A 14,895-nucleotide genomic window follows, 5' to 3' on the forward strand; every position below is an offset into this window, starting at 1 on the left:
ATAAGTTATTCGCGTTTCTCCATTAATAATAATACGTTTTCGAGAGTAAAGACCATATTTCTTTCCACTTACTTAATTTCCCTGATGGAGAATCACGAATAGCTAATAAAAATGGCCTATTTTAATATTTAAACAATATTTTTTGCATTAAACTCCATATAATTCGAAAATGGCTGCTTCTAGAGAAATTATTCATGTGATCATTATGGCTAAGAATCATTTCAAGATGCTTATTGTATCATCAGAACGTATTATTTATTATTATTCTTACAAAATATCAAAATTTTGAAAATCGACCAATAGTTGTTCTTAAAGAAACTTTTTTATTGAAAATTTCTCCATCAAGAAACTTTGTCCCAAACATCTTTTTACTATCAAGATTCTATGGTGAAAATTTAAAAAATATTATAAATGGGGTTTTTGTGTTAGTTTAATTTGTTAATTTTTAAGTGTATATTTTAGGCCAAACGGTTTACTACAACTTCTTCATATAACATTATTCTCTAAGATCAACAGTTTCGGAGTTAGAGTTTTTCAAATAAGGTGCATGCAAAAATGTTTAGGCCCTTTTCAAAAGTTATTCTCGAGTCGAAATGATCGATTTTTATATGGAAAATGCTTATTGTATCATACCAGAGAGATGTGCAAAATTTACAGCAAATCGAAGATGGTCGAGTACTGTGACTGACCGATTTGACATAGAATTCATCTAATGTCCAACGTGCAATCTTCAAACTTCATTCAATGGAAAACTTTGCATATGGTGAAAAAAAGTTAATTTATTCCAATCAATGGTTCTAGGTTTTCATTTTTTGAACTCAGTTATACATTATTCCTGAATTCAGAGATATGTCGAAGAATCATTCATTTGTGAAAAATGTAATATGAAAGGAAATTCCTATTTAGTAACATATTTCATAACTAATTAGTCGGAGAAACCGGTGCAGTTACTGTAAGACGTAACGCCAGAAAAAGGAGAATAATAATAAGAAGAGTATGCGTAACCTGTTTTAGTGATAGCCTCGAAATTGAATATGTTGACTGCTAACAAGGTGAAAAACCCATTCTAGTATTTAATTTTTTTTTAAATCCAGATGGCCTCAAAATCTAAATTGGCCGCCAGTTTTTTTTTTCATTCAAAATAACATTCCTATTCTTTACTCGATTCAAAAGAAGACTCAAAGGAAAACATGTTTCTTTGTTGTGCAAAAAATGATGTTTGCATTGATTGCACTTGCCATATACGTCAAAATAGTAGAACATGATTTAGAAAATCGTTCATTTCATAGGGAAAATACCATTGCTCACCTAGTTTTTGTAGCTCATCTTACTCAGTTTTTTTTCTCAGCTTTCTGATGGTGATCTCAGAATTCAAAACAAGCGTCGCTCTATAGGTGAAAAAAAAAAGTTTTTTTTTTAGAAAAATCAAAATGGCGGCCAAATTTAAAATGGTCGCAAACATTTTTTGAGCTTCAAATGAAAGCTACATCCTTTCTACATAGTCTATACGATGCCACTAAGTGTGCTATGTGTTTCAATGGAAACATGAGACATATCGCAAGGAGAAATACCTAATATCTATTAAAAAATGGTCTTTTTCGCAAACTGTTTAGATAGCTGGCGTACGAGTGGTTCAACAATTTGAGAAAACTAAAAGGACCACCATTTAGTTTTAGCATATACCAGCGACCACTGACATAAAATTGAATCGTAACGATAGGTGCCGATAACGGCCTGGTTTTAGCGAGAATTGCTCTAATGAAACATTCTGATGAGCTTGCAAAAACCGCAGCTGTCTTGGATGATTTCCGAAAATTGACCATTCATTCGAATGTTCCGGATATTTCCGAGGAGAACCAGGTTGTTTAGTATCGGAACCAAGTGTTCCTCGACATGTTTGTGACTATCCCTTCTCTAAGCGACACCTGTCTGATAAGATTTGGAACACTGGTGAAGGAGTCCATTCAAAAAAAAAAAAGATTTATAAGATCAGCTTAGTGAAACAGGGGAAAAAACAGACATATTTTCTTCTCACAAGAACGTGGAGGGTTTCAGCTGGGCGGCGCCACCGCTTAAAGCTAGTATAACTATTTCTTTCCACTTAAAGCAAAAACACATATCTTGACAAGTACTAAGAGAATCCAGAATATAAGAGTTCTTAAAGAAATATCTATTTTAGAATGTCGAAATTTAGGCTATTTTCGTAACGTGACACTACAATAATGCGACAATTTAAAAAAAATACGTTTTCAACGATCCAATAATTCGTTCGAAACAATTAAACCCGCACATAACAATGTCATCAAATACTATTTAATGTACAGTATGGCCCATAAAACACGCGAAAATTATTTGAACGTGAATTTAGCATCCACAAGCGTTATTTTCATTGTTTTTGCTAGTGAATGTAATGGCTGATTATTGTAGTATATTCTAACATAACTTCGCTATCCAGGACAATTGTTGTCATATTTTTTTACTGTCCTAAATAATGTAATAAAGCAAAAAAGTTCAAAGGTTTTGTCATGTGTTAGAAGCTTTCATCACACAGATATTGAATTCGACGCCCGCATGATAAAATTTGAAGGGATGTTTCCAAATCCTCTCTGGTAAGGTGAAAGTTACAGATAAAAATCATGTCCAAAGCGAAAAACTGAGTAATGAATAATATTTATATTCCATTCACATTTTCCATGTAAAAACTATCATAAAACATGATATGACGATTTTCGCATTTTTTATGGGCCATACTGTATAAAACAGTCAAATGACATGAGCAGGAACACGGAATTTTTACACGTTCCATAACTTTGCCGAATACGCGAAAGCTCTAGGACGCAAAACAAAAAAGTATGCATCGCAGCGCCACCTATGCAGCAAAATTTCCAACTAACTTTTATCATCAAATTGAAGAACAAACAAATTCAAGATAAGTCTCCTTTGACACCAACCCGAAAAAATGCACTCGTAAAGCGCTAGAGGTTTTGTCTGGCTATATTCTGTTCCTGGCCCAGTGTGCAATGGTTGGTGATGTGATCCATGATATAACCACGCCTAATCGGATGCGCGATATTATTCGATAAACGCATTGTACGCCGAAAAAGTGTTCATCGCTCGACCTTGCAAGAGCAAGCGACGCGATCAATAGATCAAACACTACTAACGCGATCCGCGCGATGATTTCACCGTGCTACACGAGCGATGCGCAACACAATTGTTCACGCCCCCGATGGAACAAGTGATGCGACCAAAGGATCAAACACTACTCTGTGCGTAAGACAGTCATATGGCACTTGAAAAACTATCATAAAACAATTGTTGAATGTCTCAATTTCTCACCAATAAATTATATCAACTTTATTTTACTTTTCGGAGAGTTTTATAGTGTTTTCGAACAAAGTTATGTTTTTTTGTACAGTTCAACATATCATCTTCCAAGTTCTGCATAGCTTTGGAAATATTTTAGAGTTAAAAATTTGGATGTCTTGGCGTTAAGTAAGGAAAAATCTAGTTTTGCAACGAGTTGTCCAAAACATTCTTTGCTATTACGAAAATTGAATAAATTGAAGTCAAACTTCAGATGACAATTGATGCAATCCATAAACTTTCATACCGTCAAGCAGTTTATGTACATTACAGATTTTATAATGCATACTTCCAGAGAACAAGGGGGTGTTCATTTCGCCCCATGTGTTCAGTATTCCCCTAATCCCCCTACTCTTTTTGTTGGTGGGAAAAGCAGCCCATTATGTTGTTCATTTCTTTGATAAAAAAATAGACTGGTATACAACGTAATTAAAAAACATATACCACTACCTAGAATGTGCATATTTCGATATTTGATAGCAAAATATGATATTCCATTCAATAAAAAGTTGGATCTTATATATTTAACAGAGATTCCCAAAAATGTATTCTACAGCTATCATCAAAACAATTTGTTGTATTAAATCTCCTCTAAATCTATAATATGTCAAATCTAGAATGGTTTCTTCAGCTTGAAAGTCACGTTGATAAGTGTGAATCGGGGAACAAAAGAACTTTCAAAAATTGCTTGAATTAAGTTAAGAAAATATTGTATATAGTTAAGTCACTTACCCCACCCGATGGCCGCATACATATTGAATCGTAGGTTATCGCCGGAAAACGTTTCCACAACCAACATGTACAGATAGAGTCCTGCAAGTAGAAATAGAAAAAAAAACACAAATGCTTTAATTAGTTCAAACAGCTTTTTCAGATAGTGCCGTGATAGAACCGTTAATCGCAATCTCTGGCAGCTCTTCGGATCCACTATCGTGGGAACCCGCTCCCATTTTCTTTAAGGAAACAGCAAATCAAACGTGCTCAAGAGTCATTAGTTTTGTTTTCAAGTTTTCCGACCATATCGGATGGTTGGCGTGACGTTTCACTGGAACGGATGGATGGCTAATGCACTTTGCTCTCACATCGTAGCTTATCCATTTGTGCCGAACCAAGAAAGGGGTCACGGTGGAACTGACAGTTTGAGGCTTTAATTATTCCGCAATTAGTTTTCCACCCGGTCAGAAACGACCAGCTGAACGTTGTTGGAACGAAGTGAGTATCGAGTCACGTCGCGCCGGTCAGTTGTCTCCGATGAGATCCAGCTGAATGGCAAGAAGGTACCGTCGAATGGGGGAACTTGCAACAGCGGGAAAATTTGGAACACATCGACACATAATTTATTTTTCATGCAATATTAACTTTTTTACTGGTAGCATAATTTTTTTTTACCACAAAAATATGTTTGAATTACGATAACTTTTTTTTAATTTTTCGATCTTTTTTTGTGCTCGAAGTGCTTGAAAAACTCTTCTGACTCGAATATAACATCGATTTCCGATGGTTGCAAATAACTTGTTTTCTGTGTTACTTGGGAAGTAGCTCTGCGAGTTGCAAGATACTTCATATTCTGGGTGGAATGAAACATGCACATTTTCCGACCCTCCTAACTCATGGGAACCAAATTTCGGTATAATATATTTCATATCGTATTCCACACCTATCAAAGGACAACTAACTGTTATTCATTTACTTAAAACTTTTGAACTGTCGTCTGCAGAGCTTTGAACTTTAAAATTGTTGCAAGTTACCACGTTTAACGGTGTATCCCGTCAGCAAACGCAACGGACGTTGATCGGGTGTGGGGAAATGGAAAATGGAACACATCGTTGCAATCAGCAGTAGGTAGCAGAAACTAGAAAAAAAGACAGCAGCATGAGTTCCGCATCGTGCTCCTGCTTCATTAGACGCTTCACCGCTAGATCGGTATCAATTTTCATTAGAGTCGACAGCAGCTTCCGGTTCTGGCCATGTGTCGGAGCATGCGAAAAGGATAAAGCTTGGTCTGGGTTTGGCAGGGGAGGATGGTGCAATGTGCACGCAATAAGATTTTTCAGCCATATTGCTCATTCGTGAAATTCTCTCATAATTTATAATAACGTCCTAAAACCCATTTTTAATCATGCGTCTCAACAAATAAATGAAAAAAAAAAACAAAACATTCAAATCATCATCATTGGAAGTTAAGGTTGATCTTTGCTTTATCATCGCGTTCTTAAATAACGTGTATAACTATTCCGTTGCCGATACACGGTTCGTTTTGGAGTATTCTTCTCTATACGTGTGGCTCGAATAGAAAGAAATGGATTATGCAGATGTATACGGAATAATTGCAGGTATTGACGACGGTACGACCGAAGCTTGTTTGGATTGACGTTCTGTAGAATTGTTATTTTTGCAATCCTACATCCATTCATTACGATTTTCCTCGAAATTATGCAAAATTTTCCGTAGTGTCTTCATCGTTATTCAGTTTGCATGGAAATGATATCAATATCAATTTTCAGGGATATATTCAAGCTTATCCGGATTACGACAACGTCTTGTCAATGTCTTTTTCTTTTCCAATTTGATTGTCGATCAAAATTTTTATACAAATAGACCAAGCGTGGTCTGGTCTAACTGAGACTAAACGATGGAAAAACAAACTTAAATTACGATACGAGAAAATCGCCTGTTGCAATTCTTGATCGAAAGTGAGCAATGACGTGTGCAATAAAAAATGAAGGTTCATATTGCTCGAAAATTATTGAATAATAAAATTATATATCTGCTCCATTTCAAAACTCCTACATCGCATATTATTGATTCAAATTTAACTTAATTCTACCTGACCAGTGAATTATAACAAAATTGTATCAGGTATCAGAAGGCCGGCTCCAAAGGCACGTTCCCCACCAGTTGGGAGATTTGTGCCATCGCCATATTTGAGCCTATTTCATCATCTACCCGATGGGAGAGAAAAGGGAAGGGAAAGATGGGAGGAAATAGGAGTGGGGTCCCTTGAAGAGGGAAGATCGCCTAAGCGAAATGAGAGCATGTAGCTCCACACCACAATGGGTTCGAGCAGCGCCCTAAAAAGGGCACTGCAAAACGCATGAGCGCAAAGAGAGCCTATAGCTCATTACCACAGCGGGTTAAGAATAACAGAATGTCCTGAAGATTCAGGCTTCTGAATTCAGTTTCACTTAATAAGTGTTTACCAAGTAATTGGAATCGCATTTGCGCAAAAACTGGACAGTTACATATCAGGTGATACGAAGTTCCATAATCGGAGTCACAACTATCACACACAAATGAGTCAGCACGCTGAATATTTGCCATGTGATAGTTGAGTCGGCAGTGGCCTGTCAACGCTCTGACCAAGAGACTGCAATTCTTCTTTGACAGATTTGTTAAATACTTCGCCACCCTTGGAGATGGCTCAGTAATGTACAATTTTGTTTGACGACATGACTCCAAACTATTCCAATATTGCTTGTGCTGAGTTGCCGCCCAAGAATTTATCTGAAGCTTCACCCAGCACTTCGAAATTGGAATAGCCGGCTTAGGGCCAATGAAGTCATGCGATGTTCCATCGCGAGCAAGCTCATCAGCCAATTCATTTCCAACGATGGAAGAATGGCCAGGTACCCATACAAGGTTTACAGAGTTGACTGAATTCAGTTCCTCAATTTGAGTTCGACATGCGATAACAAGCTTCGACCTTGAGTTGGCCGAAGCGAGAGCTTTTATAGCAGCTTGACTATCTGAACAGAAGTATATGACTTTACCCATTACGCGCTGTTGAAGTGCTGATTGCACTCCACACATAAGGGAGTGATTCCAAGCAACAGCACCAAAATTTGGTAAATTTTTTAATTCATTTTTTTCTATTGAGCTGAAACTTTGCACAGCTTTCCAGTTCCATCTAAATCGTCATTTTCCGATATCAAATCTTCAAGTTGAGTCACGACTAACTTTTCAAAAGGGTGTATGTGAAAATGGTTCAAAAATATTCAAAAAGCTGCACAGCAAAAACGGTTCGTTCGATTGTTAGACAACTAAAGAAACAAAGTTAGACAACTAAATAAAGATTCCAAAAAAAATACACACAGTAAAAAAAAATTTTTTGCATTTAAAAACATAATTTTTGACACAAAAACTCAAATATCTCAAAACCCTATCGGAATACCAACGTAATTTTTTGAGGGAAAACGGTCCATTATATTAGCTATCTACCATAAAAATTTGGTGATGGTAAACCAATAAACAAAAAAGTTATGACATTTCAAACATGTCACAATTTTCACATTTAGTAGAAAAAAAAATTTTTTTTTCGGTGTAAATTATTACGGGAACCGCAGTTTGTTGCTGATTTTATTGTTAAGGGCCTTGCGTGAATTAAACAAGTCGTTTTCATGTATTCATTAGTATTATGTATATATGTATAAATATTATGTATATGTATAAATATTATATATATGTATATATGTATAAATTAAAATGAATTAACAGATTACACGAAAATAAAATTTTTTTTACCAGGATATTTTTTTTAGAGTATGATCGATGAGTTTCTAAATGTTATATATAAACTTTAAAAGTTTTGGATTTGGGTATGCGTTATGAGATCATGAAAACATTTTATTAATACTTATTTATTTATTTTTTTATTGTTATTCAATTTTTTACAATATCGAACACTTCTGCATCATTATCAGTACAGTTCGAGTATAGTTTTGCTATAATTTTATTTTCTGACAATGGAATGAAACAGTGAAATTTTTGGGTTCCTTGGATCGTTTTCGCGTTATTATATTGCTCGCTGAGCTCTGATGCCGTTAATTCGTACTCTTCAGTAGTAGTAAAACAAAATGATAATTTTGTTAAATCTTCTTCTTTTCTGCGATTCGCCCAATCAAATAGTTCTTTTGCAGTTTTAATTGGATGCTCACGTTCTTTGGCTAAACTTGCTCTTGTGGCCATGCGCTTTATTGTTCCTCCAATAGCATCACAAGGACCTTTGCCATGTGACGTAGCAAAGAAATGCCATTCTGCATCAATTCCGGAAAAGCGGGATTGCTCTGTTTTAATAAAGTCGTGAGGAATTAAACTTTCTAATTTCAAGCAAAAAAATGACACAAACTCATCTACAGGTTTTACAATAGTTTCTAGGTCACACCTATCCGTGGTCACCCATTGCTCAAATGATAATTGATCAATATAATTTTCTCCAAACTCAGCGAATAAAGTATTTTCCAATGATGAAGAATCTGGACAATCCGAACAAGATCGTAGATAGCAATTTGATGTTGTATTTTCACACAAAAGACCAGCAGTTAACATTTTAATATCCTTTGATAAATTGATTCTTTTCAAACTATGTAAGATTAGGTTAATATTTTCGTGTGTTGTGCACACACAAACATTATGTGTTCCTGAATTGGATAGAAGCTTGCATTGCCTTGGACGAAGGCTTGCAAATGAGGAAAAACCTACCTTAATATTTTCGTTAATTTCCTTGAAGTGTGTATACTAGGGCGGTTCAAAATTTAAAAATGTTTGAAAATCCAATCTCCCATATGCTCCTTACCATCCTTACCATATAAATAGTGTTCTGTGAAATTTTCAGCTTTCTAGGTGGTGATTTAAAGGTGGCCCAAAGACAATATAGGTTTGTATGGAAATTACTATGGAGAAATTTTGAGATATGTTTCAAACACGGTAGTTCTGTAATATTAATACAAACTTATTATCCCATATTGAAAACTCGTTTTTCAAACCATAATGATGAAATTCGCTGAATAGAGAAATTCAATCCGAAGGATAGCAGAAGAGATATCCATGAGTTTGTTTGCTATTATTTAGCTTAATATGGGATTATAGCCCTGCAAACATGTACAAAAATCCCAAACAAAATTAGCTCAAAAGGGATTTGTTTCTTCAGCAACATCCTTCATTAAGGTTTGAAGAATGAGTTTTCAATATGGGATGATAAGTTTCTACTTACATTACAGTACTAGCGTGTTTGGAACATTCCTCAAAATTTCTCCATAGTAATTTCCATATAAACCTATATTGTCTTTGGGCCACCTTGAAATCACTACCTAGAAAGCTGAAAATTTCACAGAACACTATTTTTATGGGAAGGATGGTAAGGAGCATATGGGAGATTGGATTTTGAAACATTTTTAAAATTTGAATTGTCCTAGTGTATACGCTTCTTTTAAAGTAGTCATCATTAATCGTTTTTGGATTGCTTGACGCTTTCCATCTTTTTTTACAGATACATAATCTTTTTGCCCAGGCATAGCTCTACTTACTTCATCGTCTTCAAAAAATTGAATTATTTTTTCTTTTGTCTCATCTGTTAATGAAGTACTCGACCTAGCATTTTTGGTTGCAAGACAGTTATTTTTGAATTGTTTTGCCGCTTTTGCTGTATTTCTATTGGTTTTGAACTCATCAATGGCGTCTTGAATAGACCACGAGCTTCGCGGCATCGACAAAATCAATAATTTTTCTTTCCTTGTCGTTGCTAGATTCGAGAACCTTTCCTTCATATTCATAATTACCTCATCGTAGTCTGTATTTTCCACATCCTCAGGTCCTAATTTGAAGAGGTTTCTTCGTAAAGGTTCGTTGATTTCACGGTATTTTTTTCTCGGGATAATTGACGTAACCCATCTTCGTCCATTTAATCGGAGTCACTTTTATTCCAGCTATCCCTTCGTTGAAGCGTTCGATGTTGACCTTCTGGATGCACTCATCTTCTGATTGATTTGTTGAAACAGATGTCGCTGATGGTACCGTGGCAAGACTATCTGCACTTGGTACTTCTGGTAACTCCTCAGTTGTTGTCGGTGCATCTAGTAATTCCTCAGTTGTTGTTGTTTTCGAACTTCCTGCAACCTGATCCACCGATGATGTACAGATTGCCCGTTTGTCAACGTTTAAACGGCAGGACGTACAAATGCGTAAATTTGTATTCAATGTAGACATTGGAGCATAACCAGCCGCTTTCAGTTTATCTATGGTGCTTTCGGTGAGATTTCGTAGCTCTTTCGAACACTTTTTTTTCTGCAAACGGCCTGCAACAGTTGAGAAAGCGACTACTCATATTGCTCGTTAGATTTTAATAAACAAAATCACTTTTAAGTTTTTACTGACTAGTTTGGTGTCGTTTGCTTGACTGAAGAAAAATTTTACAATCAAATCTTTTATAACCATAGTGGAAGTATATTTTTAGCTGTTTTCGTGAGTATGTTCATGGTATGTACCTATCATGTTTTTGATGTTGTTGAAGTTACTCGCTTTCTCCCAAATATGATTAACAAAGTCTATTCTCTACCAAGGCGGGTCTATACCCAGGTGTAATCAGATTTTAACTTTGTGGAGAAAACCAGCGCCGAGAAAACCGACCTGCTTTACGTATACTAGATCACCTGGGTATAGACCCGCCTTGTTCTCTACGAGGTAAACTTTTTGCAGGTAAACTAGTCGTATACCTGTATAGAAAACTTTTTTTGTAGCTTTTGTCTTCAATATTAGATTTCTTATAGGTTTCTTTTATCAAAAGGTTTCAACACAATTGAGAGAATTTTTCTTCAGTTACGTACAATAAAAAATATGACACTATCAAGACTTTAGATCACAACACTGGATCGCGTCTAACTTTCTAATAGATGCTATAATAGTTATGAATAATTAAATAAAATATCATGAAAACAACTTGTTAGCCTCATGTGGTACCCTTACAAAAAATTCAGCAACAAATTGCGGTCCTAAAAAAAATTAACAATGAAAAAAAAAAAAAATCACTAAGTGTCAAATTTGTGAAATATTTGAAATGTCATAACTTTTTTGTTTATTGGCTTACCATCACCAAATTTTTATGGTAGATAGCTAATATAATGGACCGTTTTCCTTCAAAAAATTACGATGGTATTCCGATAGGGTTTTGAGATATTTGAGTTTTTGTGACAAAAATGATGTTTTTTAATGCAAAAAAAATTTTTTTTTACTGTGTGTATTTTTTTTGGAATCTTTATTTAGTTGTCTAACTTTGTTTCTTTAGTTGTCTAACAATCGAACGAACCGTTTTTGCTGTGCAGCTTTTTGAATATTTTTGAACCATTTTCACATACACCCTTTTGAAAAGTTAGTCGTGTGTTTCGTAGAGCAATTTCAAAACAAAAAATTCGGCATGTCTGAAATTTTGACACTAGAAAGCCATGATTTTCCTCTTTCATTTGCGACCAAAACGAAAATAATCGGTAGGGGGTCTAGAACAATTTTTTTTTCAATTTTTTTAAGGAGTTTGGGATATAACTTAACCTTAGTAAGGACCTTGGGTCGTTTTCGACCCATTTCAAAATTCAAATCATTGTAACTCTTGATTAAAATAACCTGGAAATTTGACGTTTTCTGACAATTAGGTATTTTTTTGCGGAAACATTTATTTTTGCGGAAACAAAAGTTTTGAATGGCCCCTTAGGGAACTTGCATAAAATAAAATTTACAAATTGTGTCTTAGGGTCGTTTTCGACCCAAAAATTCAAACAGCTCGAAAAAATCAGTGTGTTGACCGAACTTAGTTCTGTTGGGAAATGAAGGGCACACACGTCTAGTTTCAGAAACCCTCCCGGAGATTCGGAATTGTGTCACTGTGGCCACCGGGAACCTGCTACATCTAAAAAAAAGTCCCTTTAGATACCCTTACTTTGACAACCTGTTGTTTTGTAACTAAACAAGTAATCTGAACCGTCCTCATATTGTTGAATCGGTATTTACGTGGAATGTTAATAGAGATTCTCAAATCATTTAGTTTCTTCAATCATATACCCGGTTCCGGAAACCCGGAACATCCGAAAAGTAAGTTTCCATCGCAGTTTTGTGTATGTAATTGACATCGGTACTATTCGCTTGATGGATATTTTGTCATAAAATTACTCTGTAATAAGGAACCAATTACCGGTGCACATCCCTTGAAAAACTCCGTCCAGTATGGTCCATGCAGAACCGGTTCCTGAAGACCCGGAAGGTACCCAATCTGGACAATTTGATGAAATTACTCGGATTGATGCCAAAAAACTAAATGACTTGTGTCCAACTCATAACGATTTATTATGTTTGAATGTATTTTGCCAAAAAAATGAATTGATGGTTATTCTGGTCCTTTTGGGTACCGAAATGACCACCGGAAACCCCGTAATTTGGAACCACTGAGTTTCAGCATCAAAACAAGGCATGCGACGGCTCAAACTTTATGATTTTGATTCCCAGTGACCCTTTTAATTCAATAATAGCGCCAACTCGAACGTCTTTTGATGGAAGATTAGCATCAAAAGTCTTTCGAGCTGGCGCTTTTAGAAGTTTTGAACACAACAAAGCTATACGAAACATAGTACTTGAGATCTGCTGGATATAAATAGCAAACAAGTCTGCATGCACTAAGGATCACCTTTTGGGCTCCTGTTTTGGTGTAATCGGAGACTTATATAATTGACCTGATATTTTTACTTGTTTTAATTATGAATCGTGGTTTACGGCCAACCAGCCGAGTGGAAGTTTAACAACTACCGAAAAGCTAAACATTACATATAATTTGCAATTGGATTAGATGGACAAATTGATGTGAAGATTTGCGAAAAAGTTACACGTCTTCTCAGTGAGAATCGAACTCACGACTCCCCGATCTCTAGTTGGGGCGCGTTAACCACTACGCCATGAGAGGACTCATGAACGCAGAAGTTAACCTGAATTCGATTTCAGCTCAATAATCACGTGGTCCTCTTTCGCAAAGTGCACCTCTTTCGGAAGAATTAGATGCCCATCCAAACACAACGCTTTCTATATATATCCAATGCCTAGCCCGAGAGCGCATTGTTTTTTAGATATAGGAATAGCACACTACACTAGCCAGCAACTGTGCTGGCTGAGGTTTCTATATTTAAAACAAGTATTTATCGAGCAACGGACTCATGTTCCGTAACCGGTCGTTTGAGAACGTCGCGACCCATTGGAAGCCCACACAATAGAAACCTCAGCCAGCGCAGTTGCTGGCTAGTGTAGTGTGCTATTCCTATATCTAAAAAACAATGCGCTCTCGGGCTAGGCATTGGATACATATAGAAAGCGTTGTGTTTGGATGGGCATCTAATTCTTCCGAAAGAGGTGCACTTTGCGAAAGAGGACCACGTGATTATTGAGCTGAAATCGAATTCAGGTTAACTTCTGCGTTCATGAGTCCTCTCATGGCGTAGTGGTTAACGCGCCCCAACTAGAGATCGGGGAGTCGTGAGTTCGATTCTCACTGAGAAGACGTGTAACTTTTTCGCAAATCTTCACATCAATTTGTCCATCTAATCCAATTGCAAATTATATGTAATGTTTAGCTTTTCGGTAGTTGCTGATATTTTTGTTAAAGCTTCATATGATTTCGTTATTAAGCTAGCAAAACTGTTAAGTTACTGATTAACATTTTCAAAGCTGATTGAATGTATTTGTTTTATGAATTACTATAGAATTCCGTACAACTCTAATAAAACTATGTTAAAACTGAACATTACAGCACTTATTGAGATCTCTAAGCAAAATATTACGATCACACGATCAATCTTTCACAGGTAGATTTGTTATGAATGAAACCAATCGATGTGTGTATGAATTCATTTGCACTTTTTCTACCATCAATTTAACCATCAAGTGTATATTCGTCAACATTGTTATATATATTCTTATCTTTATTTATGAGATTTTCAGCCCTAGACTGGCTAATCTGAGAATATTTGTCAGCAATTCTGCTTGTTTGGCACAAATGTGAACTTGTCAATTCTCTAGAATCTATGACATAAGGTCGAAAGGGCAAAACATCGAACAGGAATAAAGAGGGGATAAAAGGTCAAAAATCTTCTTTCAAAATTTATTTAATTTCCCATAATGCAAATCACTTTAAACCTTTGGACCTTTGGCGGCATCCATAAATTACGTAACACTCTAGGAGGAGGGGGGAGTAGGCTCAAGCGTTACGGCTCATACAAAAATTTAAAATTTTTCATACACAAAGCGTTGCGGAAGGAGGAGGGGTCACAAATTTCCAATTTAAGTGTTACGTAATAAATGGACGCTGTCTTTTGACCTTTTGCATTTTCGACCATTTGTCTTGTCTTCCTTTTGCCTTTCGACTTATTGTCCTTTCGACCTTTTCTCTTTCGATCGCTTGTTCCTAAACCAAGTCAGAAAGATGAATATTGCTCTTGAGTTACAAATAAAAATTGAAAACAGGTTGTTTGACATACTTAGTTTCGAAAGGAATGCAAATTTTAACAATGGATGAAAGCAAAAATGAGGCAACTCAAAAATTTTAATTTGCGCCTCGGCTTGTAAATTTTAAGGTCTAGAGCTGTCAACAAATCTGAAGGCTATTCTACTGGTCTTGCTCTTCTAGACATAGAAAAAGCATTCGACAGTGTTTGGCATGAAGGTTTGATTGTAAAATTAAAAAACTTTAATTTTCCAACATACATTGTTAGAATAATTCAAAGTTAT

General features: G+C 35.8%; 1 protein-coding gene across 3 annotated transcripts in view; it reads right to left on the minus strand.

Moving 5' to 3' along the window:
- Nucleotides 1–14,895, minus strand: part of LOC5567138 (diuretic hormone receptor) — a 424,292-nt gene that overhangs the window by 156,814 nt on the left and 252,583 nt on the right. For all 3 annotated transcript variants that reach the window (XM_021841104.1, XM_021841105.1, XM_021841106.1), the window contains one exon: nucleotides 4,099–4,179. In XM_021841104.1, the coding sequence (XP_021696796.1) occupies nucleotides 4,099–4,179 (81 nt within the window). The remainder of the gene's footprint in view (nucleotides 1–4,098; nucleotides 4,180–14,895) is intronic.

Source organism: Aedes aegypti, chromosome 2, assembly GCF_002204515.2.
Source record: "Aedes aegypti strain LVP_AGWG chromosome 2, AaegL5.0 Primary Assembly, whole genome shotgun sequence".
Taxonomy (NCBI): domain Eukaryota; kingdom Metazoa; phylum Arthropoda; class Insecta; order Diptera; family Culicidae; genus Aedes; species Aedes aegypti.